The following is a 13,193-nucleotide window of genomic DNA, read 5'->3' as shown; positions in this document are numbered from 1 at the left end:
CTTTTGAAAAAAAAAGACGATTACATTAGGTGTCAATGAGAGTGAGACAGGTATTGCTGCCGGACTCGGCACCCCCGTTTAAATTTTGTGCAGACCCTGCCTGTCAAAGTTACATTTTATGAATCCCAACAACTATGTCTACATTTTCAGAAAGAATTATTTGTCTCCTTTTTATGGTTTGGCCGTGAGCTCGAGTTAAAAATAAAAATAAAGGTTATTTTTTACTGCTTCACGCACTCTAGCCAACTGACGCTGTCACTCTAACTTTGAAGAAAAAGTGATTTGCACTCCTCCTTTGAGTGCTCATAGTTTGAAAAGTTTACATGTTATGTAAAAACAGTTGTTGTGTTTTGGAGAGAGCAGAAGTTTCCCTCCGTTTTATAGTTTGAATCACATTTCTACGCGCAGGTATGAGAGAGCTGGGTGACTCAGAAAAAAGGTGAAATTTTGTAGAAAAAAGGTGAAATTTTGTGGGTTTCTAAAGAAAATTCCAATGCATTCCTAATGCATTATTTATTCCCAGTATTTTGGGAATACCTTTGGGAAAAATTGGAATTTTAACACCAAAAGTCATAGCACCTCTTTCGGGATCAAGACGCACGTTTTGATGTATACATTACCGGGGTTTTCTCAGAGCTGCGGGACGAGTTACGCGCCAAAATTTGGCGGAAGAATAATAATAAGCCCGAAGGAATATTAATAGATGCCTATTCTAGCTGTAGAGGAGTGCCTCGGAGCTGAGCACCCGTGGCACTAAGAAGTATGAGGAATATTAAGAGATGCCTCGGAGCTGAGCACCCATGGAACTAATTAATGCTGACTAAAATCATGATGATGACCTACAATAACATGGCAGGGATGGAGGAGCTGTTCACACCTGGTAAGCATTTTTCAACAGTGACAGCTGAGGCTGCAGATGAAGCTTTAAAGTCATATCACAGACAGCTCATGATCAACATTTTCACTTGATTTTTAATCAGTTTTAAAAGTGGTAGAAATCGTGTCACAGTTTGATATCAGTACATCTGATCATTTGTAACCATAAAACAATAAAATGGAATTTTAGTTTCTTGCATTTCAACTGCTGTTTAAGATCATTGTTCATCATTGATCATCTGCTGCATTGTGGCGTATTTAGACTGAATCAGCAGAGTCTTAACATCCCTGAGGCACCACACTCTGTCTGCAGCAGCACAGTATAAACTGAAATATTCTTCAGGCTGAGGCTATTGTTCATACAGAAACTGGTCTTAAGGTACATTCACATTACACCCGTCATCCTAACTACAGTCGATCCACCTCCCACTGTCCTCTGTTGAAGCCTGGACCAGGGACGAGTTCAGGGCTGTGTTTGAAAAGTCTTTCTTTCTTATGAAGGTTCAAACTGAGTGAAGTGAGCTGAAGTATCTGAGCAGCAGCCATGATCAGAGCTGCTCCATGTCTCTACATGATGAGGAAAGGAGCTTCAGTGCTTCCTATCTTATCTCCTTTAGCATAGGAAACACTGGAGCTTCCTTTATGAAAGGAAAGGAGAAATGCCATCCCACAGTTCCTTTCTGCAGTGGCATTTAATGTGCACCAATGCACCATTATAGTTTCATAGTACAGTTATATAGTTGCAGCAGCTGTTTTGTGTTTGTGAGACGATCCAGAACTGATGGAAATCCTTGTCTGATCGACTGAAGCCCAAATTCATAAATATAGATTCATTCTCTTTAAATCCAGTGAGGAGTCATGAAGAACAAGCAGATTGAATCTATTGTTAACAAAATCTTCATCATAGCTAAATACTACATACATAATTTTGTTTCACTAAATCCCCTCCATTTTGTAAAGCATTCAAAATGAATTTTCTCTACTTAAATGTTTAGAAATGTCAAAAGTGCCTATGACAGGAAACTACAAACTTATTCTAGTCTCTTGCTCAGTTCCTTATTTCTATTTAATTATTATTTTAATGGCTCAACTTTCTGTTTGTATTTGTCTTTCATGTCATTGTATCTAAACACTACAGTCCTGTTTGCTTTGTTTTTGTGGTGAAAGGACGATTTATGGTCCATAAATAGTTTTTAAAAAAATCCTACTCTAACTGCAGTCAGTTTCTTTTCCTAAGTCTTCATGAATTCTCCTTCACATCTTTGACCTCATGACATTTTCCACTGAGATCAAGGAAAAGTAGTCAGAAAGGAGCACTGTGCTGCATTTGGGAATGTTGAAGTCATTATTCTGTTTCTCCACCATGTTTAGCACCAGTATGCAAACTGCAACACTTCTCTCACACATTGATCAGTTTGTGATTGTTCTGATCAAGATTTATTACCATCAGAATCATTTTTCATTGGTTGAACTTAAGTCCAATGTGACCACTGAGCTACTAGTATAGATTAGAAACTGGAAACATAGACCAGATATGTTAAAGTAAACATCACAACAGGTGTTTTTTCAGTTGTCCTTTAATTCATCTTTACAATCTGTCATCAGACAAAAAGCACCAACATAGGGCTTCACCTGATACAAGCTTATGTCGTGGGAAATACCCTTAAAAAAAAAAAAAAAACTATAAAAACAGTTCATAGATACAACAGTTTAGTTGTGGCTTCTCTGTTCAAGAAGAACCAGTAATGTTGACAGAGCAGCTGAAGCCAGATCAACTCTTTTGTACAACTTTAAGTTGTAAAGTTCCTGCACAAGTCGACCGAAATGAAACAATAAATATCAGAAGTAAAATAAAGTCCTGCTGTCTGCTGTCTGATTTCATCATTAGTACCTGGAGAACAGGGTCGAGCCTCTTTTTGTGCTGTTGGACTGAAGCTACTCGTTATACATCAAGTTACAGAAGCTTTTAATAACATTATTCAGTGACACAGGACAATAACCAGAGACAGCTCCACCCACAATGTCTTTTTCTACTTCTGCTTCAGGTGGAGAGAAATCAAGTTTATTTTACAGTCTAACATTAAAATCATTTTAACTCTCATCCATGTTACTGTAAGGAAATGTGATATGTCTCATCTCCATGACAATCTAGAGACTGAGAATGAAATGACTACTGCACTTCCCTCTAGTGGTGTCAGCTGTGTACTACATCACAACATAACACCATTCAGTCTGTCCTGTTGGATCTTATGATGTTTACAAACACTATAGTTTATCAGCCCAATTCAGGAAGCTCATCTTTACACAGAGTTACACAAGATTTTATGTGAACGCCATTTTTCAACATATTGTAAACTATATAAAAAGGAGCTTTAGGCTCTGGAAGACAAATGTCTGGTGATCAGGCTACAGTGACTGACTACAGATGGAGGGTTTGTTCAGAACATCCATCTCGCACAGCGATTACACAGTAGTGACAATTCTCTGACCAACAGTGTTTTGTTTCACCTCAGCTCATTCTGAACCTCAGCCACACACACACACACACACACACACACACACACACACACACACACACACACACACACACACACACACACACACACACACACACACACACACAGGATGGAAGACCAGAAAAGCAGTAGTCACGTCGACTTGAGCCAGTACTATTCAGAGGAAAAACGCTGTATCCTACTGACCAGGGACCATATTAATCAAACTGCTTAAAATGAAACAAGTGTACATTTCTTCACTTTTACTCCTAATCTTCAAATTTATGACTAAAAGTTATTTTTTTTAATACATTTTTTTATTACTTACTTGAGCACACACTTCTGAGAGCTGTTTTAAAATGACTGTACAGCTCAGTATAGCTCATGATAAATAATACGTAATATAAGGCAAAACGTAATTCAGAATAAGGTAGTTTTAAGCAACTATTTCCAGCTCCGACGCTTCACTGTGAGTAGGAGTGGGTCTCTCTTGATACATCTCACATTATTCACCTTTAGTAAAGAACTTGTTTACTCCTGAGTCAGCTCTTTGGAGCATTCTTATGTCTAATTATTTAACACTGGAGAAATGTGGGTCTGTAGCATCGAAACGCACCCACCAGTTCCTGTCTTTCAATCTGGGAGCAGGCAGAGGTTCAGACAAGGCTTCTGGTCCTTGGTGAACTGGTTGCACCTTGCTTATGTGACCAGGGCCTAGTGGAAAGAAAGTGTTACCCCAAGGTAAAAAGCTGCACTGAACACATGTTACTCTTTCAACCAGTCCTTCAGTGTGAGCTACTTCCAGTCTTCAGGCTATTGCTATCCTGGATGTGACTGTATTAGCATCTCTGTCTGGTCCCAGCTGGTCTTCATACACAAGTCCCGTTACACACACACTCTGCACCATGTAAAACACAGCCATGTGTGTTTCTGTGTTGACCACCCACTTCATCAGTTCAACCTGCTTCTCTTCTCTTCTCAGTCAGATGTTTATGTCGCGGACATCTGTGGGCGTAGTTGAGAGGTCCTGCCCCTCACCGATGTTCTTAGTTTCCATGGTAACTGAGTGTTGCTGTTGTGCATGTCTGAGACTGGTTTCCAGCAGTGACTCGATTTGTTCCTGACACGCCCTGAGACAGTCCTACAGACAGCGACAGTTCAAGTTAGTGTGAGGTCACAGATGGTTTAGTTCAGTTAGTGTGAATGTGGACTGATGATGTTATGGACTGATGTACGTACCGGGTCACTCCTGATGGTCTGTGCCAGCTTCTCTGTCAGCTTCTGTGACATCATGGCATTGCCCACCATTTTCATCTGTAAGCCCTCCACTGCTGCCACCATGCTGCCGGCTGCCACCATGGATGGAGGGCTGGCTATGAATTTAACATCTGCAGAGCATCAGAACAGAACCTCATGTTCATATGGCAGCGTTTAGACAACTGATGACAAAAACATTCAGAATTCAAACCTCAACAATCAAAGATGTTTCATTAGGTGAGGATTCAGGAGCTGAAAGTTCCCTCAACTGGTGCCCTCACTCAAGTGTTACTATGGGGTTGAACAGTAGCAGCAGCAGCTGTTGTAAGTGTTCGATTGATAGATAATCAAGAGAAATATTGATGGCCAAGTACTTTTCTGGGCCAATACAGTGGGCTGACAATAGTGTACCCTGCAAGGAGGAAACAGAGACCAGACAAAAATCAGCATTTGACAAGTTTTTACTTCTTTTATGTTTTTAGCTGATTTTTCAGATGTTTTGTCACATAAGGGGTTTCACTGCCTCCTCCTATTACTGCCTTTTTCTATTAACATGGGCCACTGCAGTTAGTATAGCTGGTCATCAGATCGTGTCACTGCTGCACTCCTCTGAGTTAAAATTGTGTCGAAAAACTGACTATTATTGATGCTTTATTCAAAAACCATTACATATCAAATTATTTCACCTTTTCTCATATGTGATGTTTTTATGAATCTGTCACACTGCTATAAGGATGTGCCCCAGAGAAAGTTCACCCCTTTTAAATAAGAATGTAGTCCCACACATACCTGTGGCACACAGAGCCACAAAGGTCTGAGCGTGCTTCCTGAGTATGAGCCTGCTGTCCGTCCTGACTGGCAGCTCAAACAGGAAGTGGTCAATGAAGTCCAGAGGGGTCACTGAGGCCAGGTCCCACTTCAGCTTGTTCAAAACCAGCAGCTCCATTTGCTGTGAGTGGATGAGGTCAGAGAGAGGGACAGACGGGACAGGTTCAAGTTTGATCCAAGCAGACAGATGCAGGGATTAAAAAAAGATGGTGGTGGATCTTTTCTGTTTACTCGTGGGAATTTCTGGGTCTCGGGTGGCACTGGAGGAAAAGTCATAGGTCATCAAAACCATTTTGAATACCCCTCTGAAGTCCAAGAATGTCTACTGTGAACTTCATGAGAACGGAGCCATTTTTTGAGATACTTAGTCGTGGCTGTTTTTACCCTTGTGGTAGAGGATCAAGACATGGTCAGGAGATTACCAAACTCTTAGAGGAGTCAGCCTCTAGGGACCACAAAATCCATACCACTCAGACAAACAGATGTGTCATACTTAAGACCCAAGATAAGTGTAGCCTCAATGACCATAGGTCCTAATCTGATGACCTACCAGCAGTTGAGTAGGTGTGATGGAGTTGTCTGTGTAGATGCAGAGTTTCTCAGCAGTGAGCGGGATTGTTTCCTTCAGTTTGGAGGCCAGGAACATACAGGCAGCTCCCAGTAACTGCAGGTGGTTCTTCTTGGTGGGTTCCACAGACAGGAAGCGGTCCATGTAGTTCATAGCCAGAGGGAAAACCTCCTCCTCACACTTCTGTTCCTCACACACCTGCACAGACAAAACAGACAACAACACTGCCATTAAATACTGTTTATTCACCAGGCAGTTCCTCAGTTCGTCTTGGATCCACAAGATGTTGAAACTTTCCTCTGAGACTCTGCTCCATGTTGACATCATGCATCAAAATGTTTCTGCAGATTTGTCAGCTACACAGTCATACTGCCAATCTCCTTTTCTATCACCGAAGGTGTTCTACTGGGATTCAGGTCTGGAACTGGGGGGGGGGGGGGGGGGGGGACTGAAGTTCACTGAACTCACTGTCATGTTCATGAAAGCAGTTTGTGACATGGAGCATTATCCTGCTGGAAGGAGCCATTAGAAGATGGTGAACTGTGACCATGAAGGGATGAAAATAGTGAGCAACAATACTCAGACTGAGACATTCGGACCATGATTGATGGTATTAAGAAGAGAACATTCCCCACACCATCACACCACCAGCAGATGCCTCTTACAAGAAATAATACATTTTACAACTACATCTATTTATAAAATTTTATTTCACAAAATGACCAGTTCAGAAAACCAGGTGAGGTGACAAACTCGACAGTTTGATACAAATCCAGTAAAAAAAAAAAAAAATTAACTTTCAGTTGAATGGAGCAACATATAAAACATCAATGAGTGAAGAAGCTCTGGGGTCAGATGCACAAAACACCTTTTCATTAGACATGCAGTTGGATAAATTATAAACTGACTGACAATCAAATCTGTGATGTAAAAAATCAATTCCTCAACTTTAAACGGTGTCCATTGGGTTTGTCCACTCCTCCTGGGATGTGTTCATGTTCTTCAATCATCACCATAAACTCAATCATGTTGCAGTTAAGATAGAGTCAGAGGAACCTTTAGTTTTTTCCTTACTTTGGTTGCTAAGGTCTTCTGCAGCAGCTTAACTGACAAAGTGATTCTTTTAGTATAAAACCAAGATAAGGACATGGACTTTAAATACTTCAGTGAACATTTTAAGGAAACTTTAAGTAGAAGAAGACTTAAGGGTGTTTTGTGCAACCATTTTTATTTTAAGGAAATCTTAACTCAGACTTTAAGGAAAATCTTAACTTAAGGTGTTTGTGCAACTGCCCCCCTGGTTCTGCCATTAAATGTAAAATAAAAAATAAATCAAAAAATCAAAAAGAAGACAAAGCATTAATTACAATAAAATACACTCCTGTACAGAAGGTTTTTCTGTGACTGTGATAAACTGTTGGTCTAAATGGACACGGAGCTTTATCAGAGGTAAAACCTCACGCGCCTCCAACACAAAGACAGCGCGTGGTCAGGCAGCTCGCGACATTTTCAAAAAGTATTTTAAAATAATCGTAAGTTGTTTAACTATAAGCTATTTAAGTCTTTCTCTGTGAATTTGACGTCTTTTTACGCGGTTAAAGTTAAACAGACATGTGGGTGAATGGAAATATTAAATTATAAATAAAGGCGGCGAAGATTCGCGTTTGTCGAAGATCTCTGCTACTTATCACTTAGTAAACAGCTTTAAAAATCATCATTTTTACAGATAGTTTCCCTTTTCATTAGACTGAACATAGTTATAATACATACATTATGGATCAGTACTGTGTCAGTGGTTAATGTTATGTAATGATCAAAATTCCTGTGCGTTAATCCATTAAGAGCAGAATTCCCAGTTGCAAAAACACCGAAAACTCAAAAATGTTAATTGTTTATCTGTTAGACTGTGTAAGACTTAACTACACAACTAAACTACTGAGTTTTCAAGACCAGAACTTCAGTTCGGCATAGGTTTCATTCACTTTTTCATTTTGAACAAACTGCATACACCTCTTACCCCCCTTGCAGCTTCCAAGGGTGTGCTGCTGGGTGAGTGCTAGTGAGCAGTCTTAATGTTTCTGAAGTTGAGACTTGATAGCAAACTTTGCACATATTGTAATTTAAATGCCGAATTCACCAGCTAGTTTCCAGTGACTCAGTAAACACAAAACCTTCTTGTAACAAGAAGATAACTTGGTTGAATACATGTTAACAACTTGAAACACCAGTTTTGTGAACATGATTGTCTTTGTAAAACACGTAAAGCTATGCATTGGCGTTAACTCACCTCCAGCACCCAGGTCGCCACTATCCTCCTCATGTACGGAGCTATTTCTCTCTGGACGCATTTGAAGTAGTTCGAAGCGGGGAGATACTTGTCTTCTGCCCGCAAGAGCGCACGCAAGACCCGGTCAGTCAACAGGTTGGAGTCCCGGTAGGCCCTGGCAGGCCTGTCCCCCTCACAGCACAACAACTGCGGTTCCATTTACCTTAACCTGCCCGTAGCACTGTGTCTCCTCCAGCTCTTTCCGTCGTAACACTGTGGTGACAAACCTTACAGCGAGCTCTGACTTAGTCTGACTTAGCTAACAACAACAAACTATTGGCCGCTCCACATTTTGTGGACAAAACTGTTATCCAACTTTTATTTGTGGGAGAAAACCACCTTCAGTAGCCGGTCAAAACAGTGATGAAACTGTAGTAAATTATGTCAGTCCCTGTTTGTCTCCGCTGTATCACCGTGTTTCTTTATTCATGTTCCGTCGAGTTACAACTTTCTTTCTATTGTTTAACAAGGACTTGCAGTACAAAGCGGAGCAGCGGCTCTATGACTGACGCCAGTTTACCTTCGTCCCCCTCCTGCTGCTGCAGCTGCTGCGCATTTTATAAGCGGACCGTGTCAAGTCAGAGTCAGCGTGAGATGACAACTTATCCGGTCAAACATTTCAAAATAAAAGAACAAAACCGGTTCGCCATCCGTCAATTGGTGAAGATTGCACCTAAACACTCGCCTACATCTAAAGGTCATTTAGAAAAACACCATATTTACCTCTAGTGATATCCAGCCACATAGATGGTTTCTGTGTTTTGTTAAAATATTCACTGTAATATCACTTTTAGTAACCTTAGTATTGTGGTGATATCGCACCACTGCAACAATGAGATATGTTGAGGAATATGACGTCAACATGATATAAAGAAGTGAAGAATTAGACTGAATGAAGGTATATGTTAGTAACTTTTGTTATTTACTGTAATTGTATCTGCTCTTAATTACATTAGCACAGTTTTGCTCTTCTTTTAAAAGCAGAAAGTGGTATATTTCCGGATATAGAGACAGGTATGGCTAACTTGATTATGAACACATACACACTCTCACAGAGAGAGAGAGAGAGAGAGAGAGAGAGAGAGAGAGAGAGAGAGATCAGAAGATACATTCCTTTAAAAAAGAATAAGCAGGTTTATCATTTTGAGATCACCCACAGTTTAGGGATAGGAGGCAATCTTGTCATTATTGGAAAACTTTGGGGAATGATCTTAATGATATTTTGATGAATAAGGCGCAGGGAATCAGACTCCATTACAGGCCACCCTCACACAAACCAATCAGACCGGTAATGTTGCAGGCTAACCCTGTTTGTTGATGTAACAGGTATCAGTTATACATTAGGCCACTGTGTTAATCTGGGAGGAAAGTTATCCAGATTACAAAATACAATTCAATTATAAATATTTAAAGTTAAAAAAATTATCTCTTTTTTTAAAATCATTTTAGCAATTGCATGTTATTGCATGAGGAAGTGGGGGCTTCATTTGTACTATATTGTTATGGCAGAAACCCCATAGGCTATGATTATATATGTCAATGATGAAGGGCACAAGTCTTCCAGTACACTCTCTCTGAGCCATTTGTGATCTTCAAATAAGACAACTTGGATGCTGTTATCCAAGCACTGATGAAGTAATGCCAGGTGACACCTTTGCTGTTGATCTGCACTTTCATTTTCTTTCATTTAATGGATATATAAATGAATATATTTGAACATTAGAACCTTAATGAAGTTATAGGAGTCATTATAGGACTATTGTATTACATTGCATTTCTTTGTAGGTGGACATAATAAACTGGATATTGTATGTCGTTCTGCTAACAGGCTCCTGGGTTGCAGGCTAGCTCTCTCCGTGTGAGGTTTGCATGTTCTCTGTGTCTCTGTGTTTCCTCTAGGTGCTCAGATTTCCTCCAGCAGTCTACCAACTACAACCAGTTGTTTAAAGAATTTACCGAATCTCTGCAAAATAAAATTACAGAATGTGCAAAGTATTTTTTTTAATGTATGTCTTCATTAGTGAGGCAAAGTATTATCCAGCTTCCTGCTAATGGCCTTCTATCTGGCCCCATGGTGCCATCAAAGGTGAGACAAGCAGAAATGTTATGCTGGATGATACAGCCAAAAATGTTATCACATCACTCGATATTGATAATTATTGATCATTTTTAATGACTATTTCTCATAAAGACCAGGCGAAAAGTCATACACTACTGCGTGGATTATGTCCTTGGAGTTTAAACTGACCAGTTAAACCTCACCACAGCTTACTGACTTGAAAGAACATATATTGCCAGAGTGGGAAATATTTGATGAAGAAGCTGCAGATAGAGAACCAGCACTGGAGGTGAAGGTTGTGAACTGTGTGTTAAACATGAAATGAGATGAAATGATAATTGAAAGCCTCATACAGATTTTAGGAAGGAGAGATTCAGGGGAATGATTTTTCAAGAATTTCATTATTTTCCAAAACTCGGATGCATTTCCAGAGATATTTGCTTGTGATGATAAGTAGAAGTAAGAAATTGGCTTTTGGGGGGTGAACTCCTCAAACTATTGAAGGAGAGGTAGCAACTCAAGAAAACCTGGAGAGGGGCATAGGAGAGCAGAACATATTCACAAGCGCAGGAGTAGGAAAGACAAGGAGAGGACTAAAACTTCTACAGCCCCTTTGAGTACACCTGGCATCTACTGAAGGAGAAGAAGACTAGAAAGCTTCAGGCTTCCAAAGAAGAGTTGGAGGAACATGCTAAAAACCAGCTATAGGCAATTTGGGAAAGGATGTGTCCCTGTGTAATCCTGGCTTTGAAGCCCACCCTGAGCAGACAGTGATCCAGTTTGACACCATGTTACCAAGTGTTAGCAACTGGCTCAAGGCCGGCAACAAAAAGGGAGGCCACACACAGACACTTCAATCAAGAAATTATTTATTTATCTCAAATGAATAAACAAGGTAACTACAAAATGGGGTGTGTGAGTAAGAGTCATCAGTCATGTCAGAGGTGTGTGGATGAGTGAAAATATGGTGTAATGTGTGTTGTAAGATGGAACAAACCAAAACCTTTTGGAGGCCCTGCCCAAATGGGCAGGTGTTAACTAGCCACCCTCCAAGCTCCCCTCCCACAACTTCAAGAGAAAAGAGTGAGGCAACATGCCATGAGAATGAAAAGGGTCGTCACCCCCCCCCCCCTTGAAATGGGGGTCCTAACTAGGATCCCCAAAAGCCAACTACAGCTACAAAACAATTTACATTTCTCAAATAAATAACCAAGCTAAACAGCTAAGGTCCTTAATCCAAACACTGTAATATTTAACGTTAACCTGGGGAAATCCATATAAGCTATATACTATGAACTTGTTCATATCCATACAACCTGCAGGTAATCGCCTTCCAAGACCGTGAAGGCCACCTCCCACGGCAACCTTGGTACCTAGGGATCAGTTTAAGAGAGAGGAGAACCAGAACGGGCAGGAAGAGACACTGCAGGGAGGGCGCACACAGGTCAACTTAAACAGGCATAGCTCGAGACATGGCATCAGCCACTGTGTTCTCAGTCCCCTTAACATGGCCGATGTCTAGATGGAAAGGCTGGAGGAACAGACACCAACGTATAAGGCGCTGATTTGGGTTTTGGAGAGAGTGGAAGAAAGTTAGAGGGTTATGATCAGTGTACACCACCAACAGACTTACTCCAACCCCAACATAAACTTCAAAATGTTTCATTGCCCAAATGAGTGCCAGTGCTTCCTTTTCAATAATAGAGTAGTTCAATTCATGTGAGTTGAACTTTTTAGAAAAGAAGCTCACCGGCCTGCATGAGTACAGCACCAGCTCCCACCTTACTAGCATCCACATAGAGCAAGAGGGCAGGTTCATCTGAGGAGCTGCTAAGACAGGGACAGAACACAACAACACTGTCATAGACTCAAAGCTTCTTGACACTGAAGAGACCATTCAAACTTAACCTTCGGGCTAAGAAGGGAAGTGAGCGGAACCCATGGTAGTATCCCATCATCCCCAAGAAACGAGAAAGTTCTTTCTTGGTTGTTGGCATGGGAAACTGATCAACTGCTAACACCTTAGCCCTTACTGGGCACACCCTCCCCTGGCCAACTACCTTACCAAGGTAGGTGACTGTTGCTTTGGTAAACTCACATTTTGCCAGGTTAAGAGTGAGCGATGCCCAGGCTAACTGGTCAAACAGGGCCCGGATGAGCTGAAGGTGATCTTCCCAGGAGTCGCTGTAAATCACCAATCATCCAAGTACTTAGCACAGCCCACCAGTCCAGACACCACCTTGTTCATTAGGTGCTAGAAGGTAGCTGGGGCATTATGTAAACCAAATGGCATAACTATGTAGCAATACAAACTACTGGGTGTAATAAGTGCTGCAATCTCCCTAGCTTGAGGTGTCAAAGGAACCTGCCAGTAACCTTTAAGTAAGTCAAACTTACTGACAAACTTCGTTGAAAGGACCTGGTGCATGCAATCCTCCATACGTGGGAGTGGAAAAGAGTCAGGCTTGGTTATTTGGTTTACCTTTCTGAGATCAGTACAAGGTCTAAATGTACCGTCTGATTTTTTTACTAGCAAGCACGGAGAAGACCAACTGGATGCACAAGGCTCAGCAAAGTTGTTTTCTAACATATACCTGACCTCTGCTTCTAACTGTTCATGCTTACATAAAAACGTTCTCTGACTGGCTGGGCCTCTCCCACATCAATATCGTGCTCAATAAGATGAATACGAGATGGAATGTCACTGAACAGGTAAGGGTAACTTTTAAGCAGATTCACCAACTCTGTATTTTTTGGATCAAGTAAATGTTTTAACATTACATC

General features: G+C 40.9%; 1 protein-coding gene across 1 annotated transcript; it reads right to left on the bottom strand.

The window, feature by feature from the left end:
• Positions 1-3,513: 3,513 nt before the first annotated feature.
• LOC111234824 (G1/S-specific cyclin-D1-like) lies at positions 3,514-8,859 on the bottom strand. The gene is made up of 5 exons (XM_022763003.1): positions 8,312-8,859; positions 6,007-6,222; positions 5,418-5,577; positions 4,611-4,759; positions 3,514-4,512 (listed from the first exon to the last, which is right to left on the bottom strand). The coding sequence occupies exons 1-5, from the start codon at positions 8,507-8,509 to the stop codon at positions 4,354-4,356; spliced, it is 882 nt and encodes a 293-aa protein (XP_022618724.1). The 5' UTR covers positions 8,510-8,859; the 3' UTR covers positions 3,514-4,353.
• Positions 8,860-13,193: the final 4,334 nt, after the last annotated feature.

This window comes from Seriola dumerili, unplaced genomic scaffold (genome assembly GCF_002260705.1).
Source record: "Seriola dumerili isolate Sdu_G_001 unplaced genomic scaffold, Sdu_1.0 BDQW01000465.1, whole genome shotgun sequence".
In the NCBI taxonomy this organism is placed as follows: Eukaryota; Metazoa; Chordata; class Actinopteri; order Carangiformes; family Carangidae; genus Seriola; species Seriola dumerili.
Note: the sequence above shows the minus strand (reverse complement) of the source record. Positions and strands in the feature narration are given on the sequence as shown.